We start from the raw sequence: 19645 nt of genomic DNA, 5'->3' as shown, positions 1-19645 counted from the left end.
ACAGCAGACACGCCCCTTAAAACAAAGCGTTCAAATCAGAGGGCTAAAATCGGGGTAGGAAGAATGCTTCTTATTTCTAAATTATGTCAATTTTTGATATAAAAAGCATACTAACATTATAAGTGCACCCAAACATTATAAAACAATAAAACAACACAGTTCATGACCCCTTTAATACATTAGCTCATCCATTAAGATGATTTCTGCCCGAGTCCTCTCCCGATTTTTTTCCACCAGCTGTAGACGTGAAGACAACACCTCCCATGATTCCGCGAAATCAAGGTGTCATCAAGCTACGTCTTTGTTTTGAATAAGCGACCTCTAGTGGCGAAAATTACATATTGTGCCTTTAAACCTTTGGCTTCAGAATCAAAAAATAATTTTCCATTTTTTTTAAATTATTTTTTGTTTTTCACTCCCCAACAGAATCACTCCACTCATTCTAGAATGAATAATTCTTTCCAAATAGCTACTCAAGTCATCTGCTGAACATTCTTGTATTTATTCACATCGCAGTATATATCAGTGTTTTCCAGTATTGTACTTTTTAATTGGCTGAAAACTCACTTTAACACATTTGACCATATTTCAATTCACTCCTCAGATTTTCCACTACATTATGGATAAAAAAAGCACAAATTAAGCTCATTAACACTGTTAAGTGTTAGTATGTTAAGCATGTGGCAGACGTACAGTATGTGACACTACTTCATTTACAGTTTGCACTCGTCATAGCTTGTTGCACAGTACACGCTTTGTCTTCGGTGCTAGTTCCTCATTATATATCCGCTAGGCTTTTCTAGCTAAGAGCTTTTACTCTCTTCTCTTTCCGTACATGAGCTCTACCATCTTTTTTCCTGTTTTCCCTTCACTTGTTCTGTCTCGCAGCTGCGGTGAAATCCTTGTGGTTTTGTCTAGAAGGCGGCATGAATTCTCTCCGATTCTGCCTCTCTCTGTCAGGTCCTTTGTCCTGCTGCAATTATCATAGTGATGGAAATGAAAGACACAAAAGAAGGAACATGATTTTCAATGTGCAGCTTTTCGAAGTCTTTTGTTCGTTTCTAATGTGACTGAAAGATAAAACAGAAAAGGGGAAAACACAGGAGACACGTTTGTTTTGTAAAACGTTAACATGTGAGATGTATCTTTTGCGTTACGGGGATGTTCAGCTGCCATCTTTTTCTCTCTGTTCCTCTTCTAGACAGGCTAAGTTTAGTGCTTTTGTGGAATTTGTAACAGCACAAACTTTCCTTGAGTCTAAATGGATCAGACACACTCTATAGTGTCTGTTTTCTGCATCGTTTTTAGGGTTGACTGCTAGTTTAAAGGAGTGTTCAGGGTTCAAAACAAACTCTGCTGACAGAATTTGTGGCATAATGTTGATTACCACACAGATAATCATTTTGACTTTGCAAAGGCAAGCAAAAATAACATTTACAGTAATGCACTTAGAGTGGAAGTCTATGGGGCAAGACATGGAGTGTTTTATCTTTTAGTGGTGGGACATTTGTTCTAGTTCAGTGAGTTTCTATATGCATTTCCAACTAACATCATGCAACCAGGATTTCCAACTTCACATGATCATTGCAGTAGGTGAAGAATTGGATATAACTTTACACAGAAAAGGTTAGTAAGTGATTTTAACATACTTTACCATTTAACATACACAACCTTCAGAAGTTTGGGGTAAAATACAGTAAAAAATACAGTAAAAACAGCAATATTGTGAAATATTATTACAATTTAAAATAACTGTTTTCTATTTGAATATATTTCAAAATGTCATTTATTTCTGTGATCAAAGCTGAATTTTCAGCATCATTACTCCAGTCTTCAGTGTCACATGATCCTTCAGAAATCATTCTAATATCCTGATTTGCTGCTCAAGAAACATTTTTGATTTGTGGTAAATGATAGCATGTCACAGATAGAGATTAACTTGTTTTAGAGATTAATCTTCTTTTAAAAGGGTCCCCTTGATTTTCTGTTGTGTTGCTTGTTATGTGCAAATGCATGTGTTTGTGGTGATAAGTTGACAGTTTTGTTTCTCTTTACTTTTACTACTTTTTTTCTTTATAAGTCAAGTGATGACTCACCAACAAATAACCCATTGATCTTTATATTTACTCTCAGAGGACATTTTGTTGAACTCTGGAATAGTAGCCTAACGTCTTTTTGACATGGTCTTTTAGTTTGGCTGGTGATTTATTTCTGTGTGCTTTTAATCTATTTGCAAAATCTTACAAAAAGAAAAAGCTAAAAGCCCCATTCATTTGTTTCTTGATGACACTTTCCTTTCGTCACAGTGATGCAGCACCTTTTTAGCTCTGTATTTAGGACTCAGTGGCTCTCTAGTGAATGACCCTGTGTTTATACACCTTTTATCAGAGCTCGGCTTTTTGTGTTCCAAATATTCAATCGCTGCATAATTGGGTGGGGTTTTTTTTATATCAAAGTGGGGTGAAATTATAGGCTTGAGGTTGATAAACAGCAGAAAGGGCTGTGAGAGAATCAGCCATGCTTGGCCAGGTCTGGCAGAGCAAAATTACCCACAATTCATTGCCTGCTTATTGAACTTCTTTGAAATGTCACAGTATTTTATACAGGTGAGAGGAGAAAGGATCATTTACATCTAGAATAATTACATATATAGGCTGCCTGTATGCATGTATATGTCCGTAAACATCCTCAAGTGTTGTTAAATAAGCACTATTATGTGTATTGTCAATTTAAACATGGTTTTTTCCAACTACAAAAGGTTGCAGACTCATGAATGACTCGTATTTCACCTCAAAATCAAACAAATATATATATATATACACACACACATGCGATGTAATGCTTAATGTACGATAATGCTTTAAGTGTGTAAAATAATTTCAAATTATATTTAAATATATTTGAAAACTGAAACTAATATAATCAACATATTTCACATTCATTTTGTGAGAAGAAAGCATCCCTACAATTGCAGTGTTTTACTGTAGCATTACATAAAAATTAAGTGTCATTTTAACTTCACTGTAAACCAGGGGGAGTACAGGGTTTCAAGTAGGCCTACATTAGGTTTAATTAACAGCAGAAATTGAATAATCAAATGTAAAAATAAAAACTGCTTAGTCTTCACTGTGTGAATTAAATATATCTGATTCTTATTAAAGCTACAAAAGTTATTCAGTCAAGAGCAGGTTTATTAGGCTGCTGTCACTTTAAGAGCTGCACAGATCCAATATATTGTTACAAGTGCCCTTTCTTTCTCAACTGTTTGGTCCACTTAAGACATAACTGACTGTGTTTACATGAATACTCACCAAGACGGGCATTTTGACATAATTTTGTGTGTAGAGAACTAAATTCAGGATCTTGTGCTGTCCGAGAGGCAGCTTTCTGTGCGCGCGAGTACTTGCTTATTGCATTAAGCATGTCACACGTATGTAACTGTTACATGTCCAGTTTATTCTATGCTGTCTTCATTGACCTAAAACTTTTTGTAATCTTTTGGAGTATTAAAATCATGCAGTTATCGCAAGCCATTGCAATATGCATATTGTAGTATGTACATTTGCTATATTTCGATAATTACAATATATCATGCGGCCCTAGAGTACACACACACTCACACACACACACACACTACCTGCTACCGGTCAAAAGTTTGGAATAATTAAGATTTTTATGTTTTTGAAAGAAGTCTCTTCTGCTTATGTATTTGATCAAAAATACAGGAAAAACTGTAATACTGTGAAATGTTATTACAAATGAACATAACTTTGCAGTGACCTGCATTTTAAGTTGCATTTCTTTTTTTGCTTAATCCAAACATCTTTTACATTTAGCATTTAGCTGTGTGAAGATGTGCAGATTTGGAAAAAAAAATGTTTTTAAATGTTTTTTTTTTTTAAATATTTATGTGGCACTTAATATTAATGTTAATGTGGAACCCCAGTATAGTCTCAGTTTAATTTCAAGGTTATTAGCACATATAAAAAGTAAAAAAACTGAAAGAGTTTTTCAGTTAACTGAGCTTCCATGATGCATGGCATTATCATATTATTTATTTCTCACAACTGCGACTGATTTCTACATTCCTTTTTCTGGATGCAACAGAATAGGCAGCTTTTTTGGCATAATGCACCGTAAAATCACAAAAATACCCTCCGACAGCTCTCACAAGGCAAGATAGAAATCAAAGCTTTCATAAAAGCACTTCTGGCACAGGTAAGCCATTTTAGATTACACATTTGTAGCCGAGTGAATATCTCGAAATGGCAGTCTCTAAAAAATCTCCCCGAGCAGAAATGGTAGTGCGTTTGAGAAGAACCCCAGGGTTATGATGCCCTCCGTGGATGTCTAGGAGTTTCTCTGATAGCAGCTCAGAGAAATGAGCGTCGGTCACATATTCAGTCAAACCTCGAAAGAGTTTGTTTTAATAGTTTATGTCTGCGCTTCCTAAGTGGCTTTTAATTCATTCTGACACTGAATATAAAGACCCAGCCGGCTTTGAATCGCAGATAGTGCTTAGCGTATTAATATTACCAGGCACCATCATTTACAATCCCCCCCTCAATTGCGAAGTCGCCCAAACCGCTGTTTATTTTTTTCCATACAGTGCTGGATGCCAGTTGTAGATGAGATAGGGGTGTTTCTAAATGGTACGATCCCTCTCCATCGCTACGGTGGGAAGAGCGAGGCATTAATCTTCACCGGTTGGACAGAGGGAAATTAATGATCATTTGCTCTGACGACATAATCGGGCTTCACGCTGTCCTCCGATACTAAATTGCCATCTTTGTTCCACGTAATATCTCCCTCTCTTTCTCTCTCTCTCTCAATCTTTGCTCGTTTCCTGGTCGTTTGCCGTTATCAGTCATTAAGTGGCTGGTCTCCATGGAAACGGCGGTTTGGAAATGGCCTAGTAGGGTGTAAACTGGCCTCTTGTCTAACGTGGTGAAATTACCTTGTCACGCTGCAAAGGTCTGCCTGCTCTTCTAGGCCACCGTTGCACGCTTTGTTGCAGCCCTTGGTTTACATGCGAAGGTCACGGTGTGCATGTTGGTGTGAAAAAAGTTTAAAAGGTTATTTCACCTGCAAATTAAGGTTCTGTTGCTTACTCACCCTCGTGTCATTTCAAACCTCTATCTTTCTTCCGTAGGACACAAAAGGAGATGTTCTGCAGAATGTCCCTGCTGCGGTTTTCCATGCAATGAATGGAGGCAAAAAACAATGATGTTTGATGTCATTGCCATCAAACCTGCGGCGACATGTCTTAAGGCACATTTATTGTACTTACTATACTGTACTTCCGTACTAAAATAACACTGGGTCACATAGAAGACACTAAGTCATACAGGTTTTGAAAAACCTGTAAGTAAGACAGAACTCTCATTAATCTCATTTAACAAAATCAAGATTTCACACACATCACCCATTTCACGACCTCCTCAGAGACACCTCGTCCGCTTTTTATTTCCTCTATCCGAATGCCCGCATTAACACGCTGTACTAAAAGCCTTATCTCCTTACACTTCTCTTGAAGTGTGCTCTCTTCTCGCCAGTCCCTTTTAAAGGGCTTTGACCCTATTGCCGTTTTACATGGGCGGCACGTCCCTTTAATTACTCTGTCGTTTTGTCTCCCAACACTCTCTTGCTCGCTCTATCTGCCTCGCCAGGCAATGCGTTGAATGTCGTGTGTGTGTGGGTATGTGCATTTATGCTAAACGTTGGTGTCATATTGTGTTTGAATATCCAGGGCTGCTTTTTAATGTGAGACATGCGTTAAACATCCTTGAGATGTCCATCATTGTGGCATGAAAATGCTTTTTAGACGCCAATATTTCTATGCGTAAATACCATTTCTATTTTAAATCGGCAACAAATACACTTACAGATGCAAATGCACACCTGATCCATGGCAGTGATGTTGCAGAGAGTGTGATGCTTTGTTGATGTAGATTAGGTGTGATCGCTTAAATGTGTCCCCTTTTTATTGGCAAGAATGTAACCTGCACAGAGTTTTAAATCCTGTCCTCTCTTGTGACCCTTATCTTATATAGTTTTAGTTTGTGTGTGTTTCTTGGAGCATTTGCTTTGGACATTCAGCTTCGTTGTCATGCCATTTTATGTCAGAATATGGAATTATTTGGTTCATTAATGATGCCAAGACCTGAATACAACAGTGTATACATATATATATTATATATATATATATATATATACACATACACACAGTTATCATTTTTAATTTTATATTGTTTTAAATCTGTTTTTATAATAATAATAATAATTTTATAATAATAATAGACTATATTATAATACTAATTATTATAAAAAATATTTTTATATAAATTTTGTAAAAGTATCTTAAAAATAATCAATATTTTTGCAAAGTAAATAAATGAAAATTACCAAAAAATAAGACACTTTAGAGTAATTAAGCATTTGTGCTTAATTATCATGAAAATGTCATAATGCAAACGTGTTATTAGTCCTAAAAATAGACATAACATTCTTAATGCAAAATATAAATGAATATATTGGTATTTTTTTGGAAATGTGACATAATTGGGAATGCTGATCGCATCCAAAATAAAAGTTTGTGTTTACATAATATATATGTGTGTACTGTGTATACTTATTATGTATATATAAATATACACACACATGCATGTATATATTTAACAAAAATGTATTTTACATATATATATATATATATATATATATATATATATATATATACACACACATATATATATATATATATATATATATATATATATATACACATATATATACATATATACATATATATACATATATATAATGTCTATTTATATATCATATAAATTATATATAAATATACATACATACATGTCAATATTTCTTAAATAAATACATATATGTGTATTTACAGTCAAACCAAAATTTATTCAGACACCTTGAACATTTCATTCATTAATGCATTAATGCAAGATCTCAGAGTTAAAATGTGTCAGAAAAAATTAAACTTAATCAGATAACACTTGGTCATGGTCAGGTCAAAGTGTCTGAATAATTTTTGGTCCCAAATTTTTATCAATTTTACTGGTAGTCCACTGTATGAAGAATTTTTGGGTATAATATGTCACAGTTTACTTTATTTTACTTTATTTTATAAATGAACTATAGTGTCCTGCACCCACTAGTAAAAATATATCAAAAATGTCTGAATAATTTTTTGGTTTGACTGTATATATACATAATAAATATACACAGTACACACACATATATTATGCAAACACAAACCTTTATTTTGGATGCGATTAATCATTTGACAGCACTAAATATTTGCCAGGGATTCACCCTGATTCAAACCTGATAGTTGCAGCAGTGGTTTACTGTCTTTTTTTATTGTCCACAATAACCTCTTATGAACACGGATCTTCAGTGATTTTCTTCTAGTAGGCTCAGGAACAGCCATTATCAAGTGTGAGTGATCCCTGCAGATCTTTAGCTATCACCCTGGAGTTCTCCGTCGATTGTTTGAGGATTCTGCAGTGTGTCCTTGGACTTACTTTTGTAGGACAATCACTCCAGCGGGGAGAAGCAGCAATGCTGGATTTCTTTCTGATTGTGAACCGAAATCCTTTGGTAACCCTTTGCAGTCTTATGAGCTTCAACAGCCCTTCTGAGGTCTTCTGAAATCTTCATGCTGCACTTGAACACAAATCTGTTTGTGAAGGGCCGGTAAACATACTGCTCATGTAGCAGCGAAGGTCAAATGCACTTGTGCGATGATTGGAACAGCTCGCCCCAATTATTGTTTTCAACAAGTCGTTATGCTAGAAGTTATGAACGTTTTCCTTTCATGACCTTGTCAGTGGGGTTTGCTAAAACATGCCATAGCTCATACTTAGGTTTATGCAAATCTCTAACCCTAAAGTATTAAATGTAAACCATGCATTGCAATGTTTTAAGTTTCTATGTTTGTTAGTAAAAGTTAAACCGCCTCTATTGTGACATAGTTGATAATATCAGATTCGATTTTAGGAGCCGTTCCTGCAGAAATCTAGATGATTTCAAAGAGATCAACTGTGTATTTTGGAACCATTTTTAATGATAAAGCAACATTTCGGATTAAAATAAAATATCCCATCAGTGGACGGCAAGCTCAATTCTGATTTATCAAAAGATTCCTCGTGTGTTAATTGCATTCCTCGGGGGGTATAATGGTAAGCAATTAAAGGCAGATCAGACCTGTCGTTTCACCAGCGGGATGCACATCTGGCAAGCCTTCATCACCCTCCTCCTCCTCCTCGGCTGTCTGGGTTTGCAAACTTCCTGTCAAACGGCAGATCAGAGGAGTAGCCGTAAAGCCGCTCACTGCAATGTTCTTTTCTGGTTTGAATTTAACAGTATGTGGCCATCAATTAAATTATGTTTTCACTTATCAGGATATGAAGGAGAGGGAAAAAATCCAGTAGGGATGATTTGGACTGTAACGGGGTGGGAATCATTTGGTCACAGAGATGTGTGCACATACTGTATTTTAATATTTTTTTGAGCATACATGTTAAAGTCAACATGAAGTCGCTTTCCTTGCTGTAGTGAGCAATTCATCTGTGCATGTTATTTTAAAGAAAAAACGGAATACGGTTTTGTATACAGAATTTATACAGTACAATTTATTCTGGTATGTACTGCAACACCCACTTTTTACTAACCAATGAAATCCCATCCTGAAATATGGTCTCATCCTACTTTTTTTTTTTCATTATCAGTTGTCGTATATGGTACCATCATTTTTATTGCCGTAGGTTCTGTAAATATTTTTTTCCATTAGTCTTTCCTATAGGGATTTTGTAAAAATTCTTTGTTAAAACACTACGAGGCTAATCACAACATTACAAATTTTTAATTGAAGCAAAAAATATTTGAAAATCGGTCAAAAAGACAAAGCTACAAGACTGTGAACTGAACTACAATCCCATGGAGCATTGCAAATTACGTTGTCAAATTAAAACAATGGTGAAATATAAAACTATTAATTTAAAGTTGTTGATTATATCTATAGAAAGAATAAATTTGAAGTTTATTGCAACATATGCATATATACAAATATTTAAGTGTTTTGACAGATAGCAAGACCAACTTGATTACATCATTTGCAGTTCTTCTTTAGCCATTTTCCTGCTCTTTTGGCGCAATTTGACGACTTTGATTGTTGGAATTTTCTGTACAGCATCATGGGTAATGTAGTTTTTTGCTGTTAAACATGATTATTTAAAAAATAATGCAAACAGATGGCTTCAATAAAAGCCTACACCACTGATTATGAACCTCACAGAAGGTCTGTCTTTAAAGATTTATAAGTAATCGATTAAAAAAATTTTAAGTAAAATTTTTCCCTTCCAGAACCTGTTTATTATGGGAGTAAAATGGGTTGTAAATGCCATTTCATGTTTGACTTTAAACTTCCTTTTCCTCTTTTCCAACATTCCCAAACCCTTCCCAAATTTCTTGTTCATCTCATCATTAGCTGTGCACGGGACTGAAAACAGTCCAGCCCCAGTATACATTATGGTTGACGCTGGTCTGGTTCTCTCACCCGCTCATGCCTCATTGCACAGCTGAATAAATCACTCTAAACTGAATCTAATGGCTTCATATTTGAACGGGTTTCTATGGACTGAGACAGGTATATTTCCGTAAGCGAGAGCTAACTTTATTGACTTAGCCCGTACAAGGGCAATGTCTGCGCGTTTAGAATTCATTTGACATTTGAGGTGGCAGGGGACTCGTTTGGTGACATTTCACCGCCATTTACAGAAATACGCTGGGCAGAATTCAAAGATAAGAAATGCTGCGATTACATCGGTTTTTTCACGCATTGTCCAAGGACACATTCGTATGTAATTTTACCAACTGACCCGTACATGCTCTGTAGGTGGGGAAGAAATCCCCAAATCCCTTCATGAAAGCAGCAGCTGCTCTCTTAGCCATCTAAACTAATCTTTTTATGCATTTTCAAGTGTTTTCAGAAGAAAATACATTTTTATTGGAGTGACATTGGATGTCTAGTATTGCAATTTACAGAAAAAATAAAAATGTGGCTTCTAGGAAAATAAAATCATGATTAATATCTTTTTCCTTTTTCTTAAGTCTCCTCTGCTTCTTAGATGTTTCTCTTGAGAAAAAGATCCCATGTGTGTCTCTCCCTTAGATGTTTTTTGAACGACAACTCCAACTGTGGTCAGATTTGCCAAGATAACAGTGTCTGCAATCAGACGTCAGAGATCTCAATGTGACATTTCTCAATAAATTCTTCTACTCACTTAAAAATGTTGGGTTAAAAATAACCCAACAAAGTAACCCAAATATGGGTTAGTATAACACTTTCCCAACTGTGAACAATGAACTGGGTAAAAATAACCCAATGATGTTAAATATAACCCAACATTTGTGGAAAATAACCCAACACAGTGACCCAATATGTGTAACCAAATGGTTGGGTTAAAAAAACAATCCAACGTTTTTTACTGTGTATGGGTTATGCTGTCCATATTCAGTTTATAGCATTATACAATTACTGTATGTCAATAATAGTATAATAATAGTTTCATTTGAGTCTTTATTTGAGTCTTTATTTGAGTCTTTATTTCAACTAAAAAGAAACATCTGAGACAAAGTTGATATTTAAATCAGGCTCCATGAAGCAATATAATTTTCCTCATAGGATTGTGATATGTTGTGTTTTGATAAGGCAGTTTGATTGTGTGTCATGGCACAAACATTATTATTATTTTTGATTAGCTTGAGGTTTCTGACTAAAAGTGTTTTGGAGTTGATTATGATTCCATCCATATCTGTTTGCAGTGATGCTATGAGTTATATTCTAATTCAGTCTGGCTTCTTTAAAGATTAAGTCTATGTTTGGGGACCATGCGTACGGACAATCATAAAACATGCCTCAGTCTTCTGCCCAGAGAGGATTAATGATGAATCACTGAGGTATGATCTGTTTCTGTGAGTTCTGGGTGAGTATGTTCGGTATATATTAAGGAACTTAATCCATAACAGAAAAAAAAGGCTTTCGGGTGTTCAGTAATCGAGAACAATTAGGAGCAACATCTAAAACATGCTCTTGTTTTTAATCACACACACTTTAATTTTAGCTAAACCCTGAGTAAAAGCCCCCAGGCTACATACTCTCACACAGGAGCCAGAGACAGAGTGGAGAAATTAACAACTGAAGGAAATGTAAGTGGTGTTTGCCTGTGCAAAACACTCCAGCAAGTGCTAGATGGTTGTGGGTGGTTTCTTGGATATTGTGGCCAGTTGCTAAGGCATTCTAAGTGGTTGCTTGGGTGTTCTGGGAGGTTGCTATGATGTTCTAGGGGGTTGCTAGTAGGGGTGTAACGGTACACAAAAATGACTGTTCAGTACATACCTCGGTTTTGAAGTCACGGTCCAGTACGGGTTCGGTACAGCAGGGTAAGAAAACTAAACATTTATTTTTTTATTTAACAGTGGTTTACTGAACAAACTGTCTTTGTCTTTAAATTCAATCAATTATAATTAAAATGTTCTTAAGGATAAAATATAAAAAAAACCTATCTCTGCTAATGCTGTAAACTATATAGGGAGCCCTTACTTGCACATTACTATAATATTAAAGGTTATAATCATCAATACTCAAATAATATTAATAATAAAATAAATGTATGTAAACATGTAAATTGCACATAAGGCAGTTTTTGCATTAACTTTTAAATCTAACTACAAAATCATGTTTCTCCAATTTGTTGTTGAAATATAATCATTTACACAGTGGCTGTCATAACTTGTTTTCATGACAGATTTATTTAAACATACATTAAATAATTAAGACATCACTAACAAGTGCATATATTTAGCGAAAGAGTTAATTTCTCTAGCAAACTAACAAGCCGTGGACACTGAATGACTTGCCTGAGGTAAATGTTATGCTATATGACATTGTTTACAAGCTCTTTTATTGACGTCTTTCCGCTGTTGAAACACTGATTGAAATCACTGAAACAGTGATTACACGAGATATGATACGTTTCAGTAAGTTGTACTATATCTTTCAACATACCTTCAGATGTTCATTCATGTTCATTCTGTAACTAGTAGTGAAGAGGAAGAGATGATCATGTTCACTCGCGCTCCGTGCTGCCGCTTGATCTGAGGCGACTATACAGCGATCTGTTGCGCCACATTGTTTGAATTTCAAGATAAAATGGACAGAATTTGAAAGATGGCTCTTTGTTTCTTATCAGAAGTAACAAAACACAGAGCTTATTGCGGTTATAGGTGGTTAATGCTGGTTAAAATTGGCTACAATGCATTAGCACATGCGCCCCCTTCTGGATTGGAGTGTGAATTGCCTGTGACTGACTGTATTCGTCGTCTGACTGTATGCACTGATCCATGACGCCCATACATGTTGTTTAATTCCAAAGTTAGGAGCTTGTTGAAATCTCTAACCACAAGTATGAGCAATAGTAATAATGATGATTAGCAAGCACCATTGATAATAAAGTGATTGAACGGAGAGAGGATTAAATGTTTGAAGTCGATAGATTGTGCTCATGTTGATGGACAGATGACGACCTTCATCAGCAAAGCAGGAAATAGAGGAGTGATTAGCATGATGAGCTCAACACACACACACACACGCACACACACACGCACACACACACTCCTCCTAGCTATCAGTACAATCAGCTCACGAGGGGAGGCTTCGAGGTTTGTAGCCGTGAGAGTTTGTGTGTCAAACTCAATCAAAGACAGCCTGAAGTGTATGTTTGTCTGTGTGTGTGTGTGTGTGTGTGAACTTATGTGTCACAGCTGGTTTCCTGTTTCCACCTTCTCTACATTAATTAGTTATCAGCTCTATCCAAGGAACGCAGAAGTAATTGGCAGATTACAGCACAATTTTCCTTAATTGCATCCTGTGTTGTGACATTGACTTTAGGCGCATAACTAACCCACCCGTACCCGAACCTCCATCAGCCCCTTGCCCTCCCGATTTCTGCATTGTATCATTATATAATGTTTAAACAGTGTTTATAGGTGGATTTTAGTGGTTTTACCTTGCTGTCTCAGTCTTGAAATCTGTTTTATTTTAATGAATATAATGCATTAAAGTCAGCATGACGTCAACTAGGGCTGGTCGTTACTCTTTAGTAATTATAGGAGCTGCTGTTATAGAGAGAGTGATTGAGAGGTAGAGGGCAAAAGAGACACAAAAAAGGAAGTGATGCACACACAATCCCGTCCATCAGCAAGTTAATAAAGAGCTGACGTTTATATCTGTCTTAAAGACTGATACCATGAACAGATGAGGAGGTAGAGAGAGATAAAGGATCTTTTTTTTGCACTGAGAAGCGTGTGGCATCTCCATCGCTCATATCCGTTTTTCTGTCCATCTTTGTGTGCTATTTTACAGCCTGATGGTGTGTTCTTTTAGTGCTTGTTGTGTAAATGTCTGTCTGAAAGGACGGGCAACATCAGAATTGAATCCGCTGCATTGGTAGTTAGCATCGGCACACTCATCTAATACACCATCTGCTCAAACGGTCAGTTTTCCTCATGAACAGCGACGTGAGCCAGTAGTTAACATGGCATCTTTCAGAGTTTGGCTCAGTCTGACACATTATTGCTGAAAGCGGTTCTGATTTATTGTCATCCCCGCTGGAGAGTCCAGCTATAGACTAGCATGAATTTCCATGCAGGTTTGTGCTGGTTAGCTGTGCTTTTAAATCCCAGGGGTTGATTTTTTTATTAAAACAATAGATAACATATTTGTGTTATACGAAGGTTATATTAAAACTATCTTTCTGTCTATTGTTTTTTATTATATTTTATTGTTTTACCCATCTTAGACTCAGACTCATGTGTTCAATGTTTAAAGTATGATAATCTATCATTATGATTTAATTAATGAAATAATCACTATATCTTTATTCAAATTAAGTCACTGCTTCACAAACGAGGGTCAATTCAACGCTGAATTTGCAAAAAAGATTAACATGACGGCACATGCTAGTCGATGAGTTGAATCAACTCCACAGCAACTACACAAATTTATTCACTAACCGTTCAGAAATGACCAGTTTCATTCTAAAAGTTGTAACTTCTTCCTGAGTCTCTCCATCAGTGTCCGACTCCGGTTTGAACAATGTAAGGCTGAACACCGTTACTGACATTCATAATTTTGGCTGCGTGAGATTCTCCAGCTTTGTTGTTGTTGAGCAACCGAAGCGCGAGCTGTTAAAGCTCCGCCCTCTTCTGGGAAGGGGGCCGGGAGCAGCAGCTCATATGCATTTAAAGGGACACACACAAAAACGGCGTGTTTTTGCTCACACCCAAATAGGTTCAAATATTGCAAGCTATAATACATGATCTGTGGGGTATTTTGAGCTGAAACTTCACAGATACATTCTGGGGACACCAGAGACTTATATTACATCTTGTGAAAAGGGGCATTATAGGTCTTCTTTAATTGTGTTTATTTAGGATGCATCAAATTTTAGTGTTATAGCCTTAGCATGAGAAATGAGTCTGCCATTTTATTAAAATGTCATTTGAATTGGCATTGACATAGTGTTAATAATGTTCATGACTTTTTGTGAATGACATCAATGTTAAACATTGTGGACACATTAAATAAACCACTTATGGAAGAGTATGGAAAGTGAGTGTTTATTTAGTCCTCCGTTTACAGTAGGTAACACCCAACTACTGTATGCTATAAACTTGAAATTGTGATGAAGCTTGTTAACCCATGAAGTTGTGCTGTTTAAGCTAGTTAAACTGCTGTATAAAATCCCTATTACCTGTCAGATATCACTGCATAGATGACAAATCACATCTGTCTCTGTGACACCTGTAGAGAATCTGCCTGCCTGAGTTTTTATTCCTCAATGCGATCTTTCACCAGACTTGCTCCGCCTCTGAAACGACTTTCCTTTTCAGTTGATGTCACCAAGACCTCTTATTTTTGAGCTCCTCCCCTTCAACCACCTGTCACATAGAGGCACTTTTATCCAATTAATTCGAGAAAGATAAATATCCTGTTGTGGAAGTAAAATGGTTTCAACAGCATTTTATGTTGAGTTAAAGTAGATCAATGAAGGCACCAACATTTATTTGTTGATGAAAAACAGCAGTCATGACCGTCTTCTCACAACAGACGTGCATCTCTCTTTTTCCAGCGCTCAAGTTCCCCACCTGCTCTTATCCTGCTTGATCTATAGACCTCCTTTTCTATTAGTCTGTTGTCTGCAGCCTCTGCGGGAGTAGCGCTCACGTTATGTATGTTTCTTGTCACTCAAGTCCCTTAGTCCTTTCCGTCTTGCCACATCTGTATCGAATCTCTCCGTTCAGATCTCTGGAGGCCATATCTTTTTCTTCCATTGACTGCTTCCTCTTAGCATTGTCTGACTCAGAGTTTCCCTGTCTCTCTCTCGCTCTCTCTCGGTTTTATTGAACTGTTCCTTTGCCTGGCGGGATGCGTGCACTGTCTGCTTGGCAGAGTCCACTAATATTCCTTAATGACGCAGCATCTGTCTCTGTCAACAGTCCGCCTTCATGGGCTGATAAGCGGAGCCGTTTTTCTCGCCGACGCGAGCCAGTCACGTAAAAAAAAATGAAAACCTCAAACAAATCTTTTGACGGAGAAAAAAATAAGACACAAGGTCAAACTGAAACTCCTTTGCTGCTTTTTCTCTGGTGTTTAGAAAAAGAAACTCGCTGTCAGGGTGGGAAAGTTAATCTGCTGGAGTGTAATCGCAGGTCTCTTCTGTTGAAGTGTTTACTGAGCTGTTTTAAGTTATCATTTACTCACTGTATGACTTACTTTCTACAGTAGAACACAAAAGGAAATGTCTAGGATCAAATATCATTACTCAGATATCAATATATATGATATTTGTGTGTGTGTGTATATATATTAATATGATATTTGACATGTTATGATATATATTAGGGGTGTAACAGTACACAAACATGGAGGTTTGGTACATAACTCGATATTGAAGTCACGGTTCGGTACGGGTTCGGTACAGCAGGGGGAGAAAACCAAACATAAAATTGCTTGTTATTTTTAGATATAATAATCAACACTCAAATAATAAAAAACATGTAAATTGCACATAAGACAGGTTTTGCACTAACTTCTAAATTAAATTAAATCTAATTATAAAATTATTTTTCAATTATTTTTCTACTCCAATTAATTCTTTAAAAATATAATCATTTACACAGTTACTGTTTTCATTACTTGTTTTCATGACAAATTTATTAAATAATCAAGACATTACTAACAGGTAAAGTAAATATAATACATTTATAAGCTAATATATAGTGCATATATTTAGTGAAATGCTCCCTCTAGAGTTCATTTCTCTAGTGAACTAACATGCTGACACTAAATGACTTGCCTAAGGTAAATGTAATTCTACGTGACTTATTATTCTCAAGCTATTTTATTGATGTCTTTCCGTGGTTGAAACACTGGTTGAGAGATTATATGTAAACATGTTTATGCATAGATCATCTGTTCTTCTTCTGCGCTTTTTCCTGTTGTGGATACATGTACCGTTACACCCCTACACCCCTATATATATATATATATATATATATATTTATGTCTATGTGTGTGTGTGTGTGTGTGTGTGTATATATATATATATATATATATATTAGAGCTGCATGATTAATTGTTAAAAGATTGCAGTCTTGATTCAAACACCCAGGCGATCTCATTTCTAAATGACTACGATTTGCCTGTGTCTATTAAACCTTTGACAAAATCAAAGACGTTTTGACGTTTGCGCTGCCGCTGACCCAGATAGAGCAGTTGTCATGTATATAGGCCTATAATTATAATTACCATAGTATTATGTTATATTGGAATTACCCGTAGTGATAGATGCCCCTGAGAAACTCTCATACATTGGATTGATTTTAATAACTTGAGTGTATACTTGAAGTGTGCACCAAGCAGAATCTCAGATCATATTTGAGGGGTTTTTTTTTTTTTTTTTGTATCTTCCCCTTATTCTCTTTCTCTTGCACCATCTGTGTGTTTATACTAGCACAGTCTCAGTTTGGCATACTGGGACGAGTTCTCCTCACTAACGAGCACACTGTGTGTTCTGCTTCTGTCCTTCTATTGGAGATCACGGTAGTTTGTGTTGTGTTTGTTTGTTTGAGTCTGTCATTATGTACTTATGTGTGTGTGATGTGTGACTGCCAATGGCAGCATATTGGATTTGACAGGCTCTTGCTCGCTCTGGTTCAGTGGTGTGAGTGTGTTTGGCCCAGTTCAGCTAGATCTCTTGGCCCGACCCAGACAGCAGACCCTCCTGCCTGCTGTTCTTCCTCTCAACACACACACACACACACACACACACACACACACACACACACACACACACACACAATCTAAAGTATATTATTTTCTCCACATTTTGACCTAATTTCTTTTCCTGAAAGCTAAAGTCCATGAGTCACTCCAGCATTTCACACTTAACTGAATACAAATATTTACAGATTAAATTTAAACCTGTTTTGTTATTGTTAATAATAGCATACTGCATCGCAATAAGGGCAGTTTAGCATTGGCTATATATCTAAATATTGTTTTTCCTTTGAACATTAAAAGGGCGTTTAAAATCCCAAAATTTATAATGAGAATGATTGATTATTTATTGTTATATAAATATAATTTCAATATAATTTCAATTGTGTGTGTGTATATATATATATATATATATATATATATATACACACACGTACACCATTTATATATTTTCTTTATTTTCTTTATATTATTGTCTTTTTACGGTGTTATTGACCTTTCTGCTTAAATGCGTTGTCTATTAGAATGTATTAGTCTTAATTGCATGTTAAGGCAGGCAGAAAAAATAAAATATCTCCAATTTTTTTAGTGTACTGACTTTAAATGGGAACTGTGTTCTTGTTTTATGATTTTATGAGATCACTATCTTCCATAACTTTTTTTTTTTCAAACATGCTAATGACTTTTGGAAAGGCTCTATAATTGTATTCCAAAAATAACAAGTATCACAGCTTTAAAAGTAGGTTACGGTAATGTCCCTCCCTCTCCAGTCGTCAGTCCATTCGATGGAAGCCGCCAATTCTGTCCCAATTCTCTCAAGTTGACGTAAAACAGTGCTTGTGGTTCAGCCATTATCTGGTAACAGGGGAACGTACAGCTTCAAACACAGTGTTAGAGGCCACAGCCCTTACTAAATGCTCTGCCAGCTGTATGAGAGCGTGTGTGTGTGAACGGACCCCTCTTTCTAGGGAGATTGCTATTGGCTTTTTGCCTAGTCCTCAGTTTGACATAGATGGATTTGTGGGTAATGGAGTCCCTGGGGTGGAGGGGATAAGTGGGCATCCCAGGGGGTCAGATTACCGTGGACGGCATGGCGGTGTGCTGAGTCAGGCTGTAAGACCAGACCTGCTGTGTGTAAATCACTGGGAAAAACCGCTGACATTAGGAACAATGCTGACCCATAAGTCCACATCAGATTGTGGCCTGACTTGCACTCTTTTTCACTTAGTTTAATTTAATTAAATTAATGTTGATTGTTTTTTAAATGTACTGTTTGGATAAATGTGTATGCAGTGGAGCTTCCAGTGCAGAAAAAAGAAGTACAGACATAAAAGGGAATATAATACAATAAAAAAGGCAATAAAATGAATATAATACAGTAATAAAAATACAGCATAGACAGAATTACATATATATATATAGATATGCTATATACAGATGTACAGTTATGTGCAAAATGGAAGTGTAGTATGTGCAAATGAAAAGTGGAATAAATGTACAGCTGTAGATAATAAGATTAATAGATTTGTATTAAATCAATCATCAATGAAGAGACCCTGTTAGGTTTTAATTGTCCATGAGTAAGATTTCCTGAGAGAGTTGACTATTGTATTGTATTAAACATTTTGGAGCAAATATATAAATGATTATATTCATATATATTGAATTTTATATGTAAAATTTTGAAATATAATTGTTTTGAGGTGCATTGTTCATGTAATTGATCACAAAGGAAATCATTGTGTGCCTGACCTTTGACCTTTGCCCTCCCACAGATTTATATCGACAAGAAAAGTCATTTTAATGTGGAGCGAAATACACCGAAACAGCTGGTGGAGAAGGTGGCAGAAGACATCGCCAATCTGCTGAAAAGGAAACGTAAAGCTCTGGAGGTGAGCAGCACTAACAACCCCTCTCTCCCAGCAGGATGTTGAGCCGTTGATAATCGTGGTGTAAAACTCTTATCTGTTACATTAAAAAAGGGGAATCGATCCACTGTCTCTTTCAATCAGAAAAAAATTGGATTTCTAAAAAAATATTATCAATGCCCACTGTTCTCTATTAGCCTGCTTAACTAAGCAGGTAATGAGTTTGTCTTCCTCCAATCTGCTCCCTCCTCAAATCCACAGGACATCGACACAGCCAAACATAAGACGCTCAAAGAGTTTGGGATGAATGGAACATCGCATTTACACATTCTCGTAAAAAAAACTACCATGTTATTTTGCACATACGCAACATGGTATTCTTTAAAGAACTGGAAGTGCTTTTTGGTTG

General features: G+C 36.2%; 1 protein-coding gene across 2 annotated transcripts in view; it reads left to right on the top strand.

Annotated features, from left to right (window-relative positions):
- cacna2d2a (calcium channel, voltage-dependent, alpha 2/delta subunit 2a) overlaps positions 1-19645 on the top strand; it is a 211778-nt gene that overhangs the window by 32074 nt on the left and 160059 nt on the right. For both annotated transcript variants that reach the window (XM_051897062.1, XM_051897063.1), the window contains exon 3: positions 19144-19260. In XM_051897062.1, coding sequence (XP_051753022.1) covers positions 19144-19260 — 117 coding nt within the window. The remainder of the gene's footprint in view (positions 1-19143; positions 19261-19645) is intronic.

The sequence above is a fragment of the Ctenopharyngodon idella genome, chromosome 6, assembly GCF_019924925.1.
Source record: "Ctenopharyngodon idella isolate HZGC_01 chromosome 6, HZGC01, whole genome shotgun sequence".
In the NCBI taxonomy this organism is placed as follows: Eukaryota; Metazoa; Chordata; class Actinopteri; order Cypriniformes; family Xenocyprididae; genus Ctenopharyngodon; species Ctenopharyngodon idella.
Note: the sequence above shows the minus strand (reverse complement) of the source record. Positions and strands in the feature narration are given on the sequence as shown.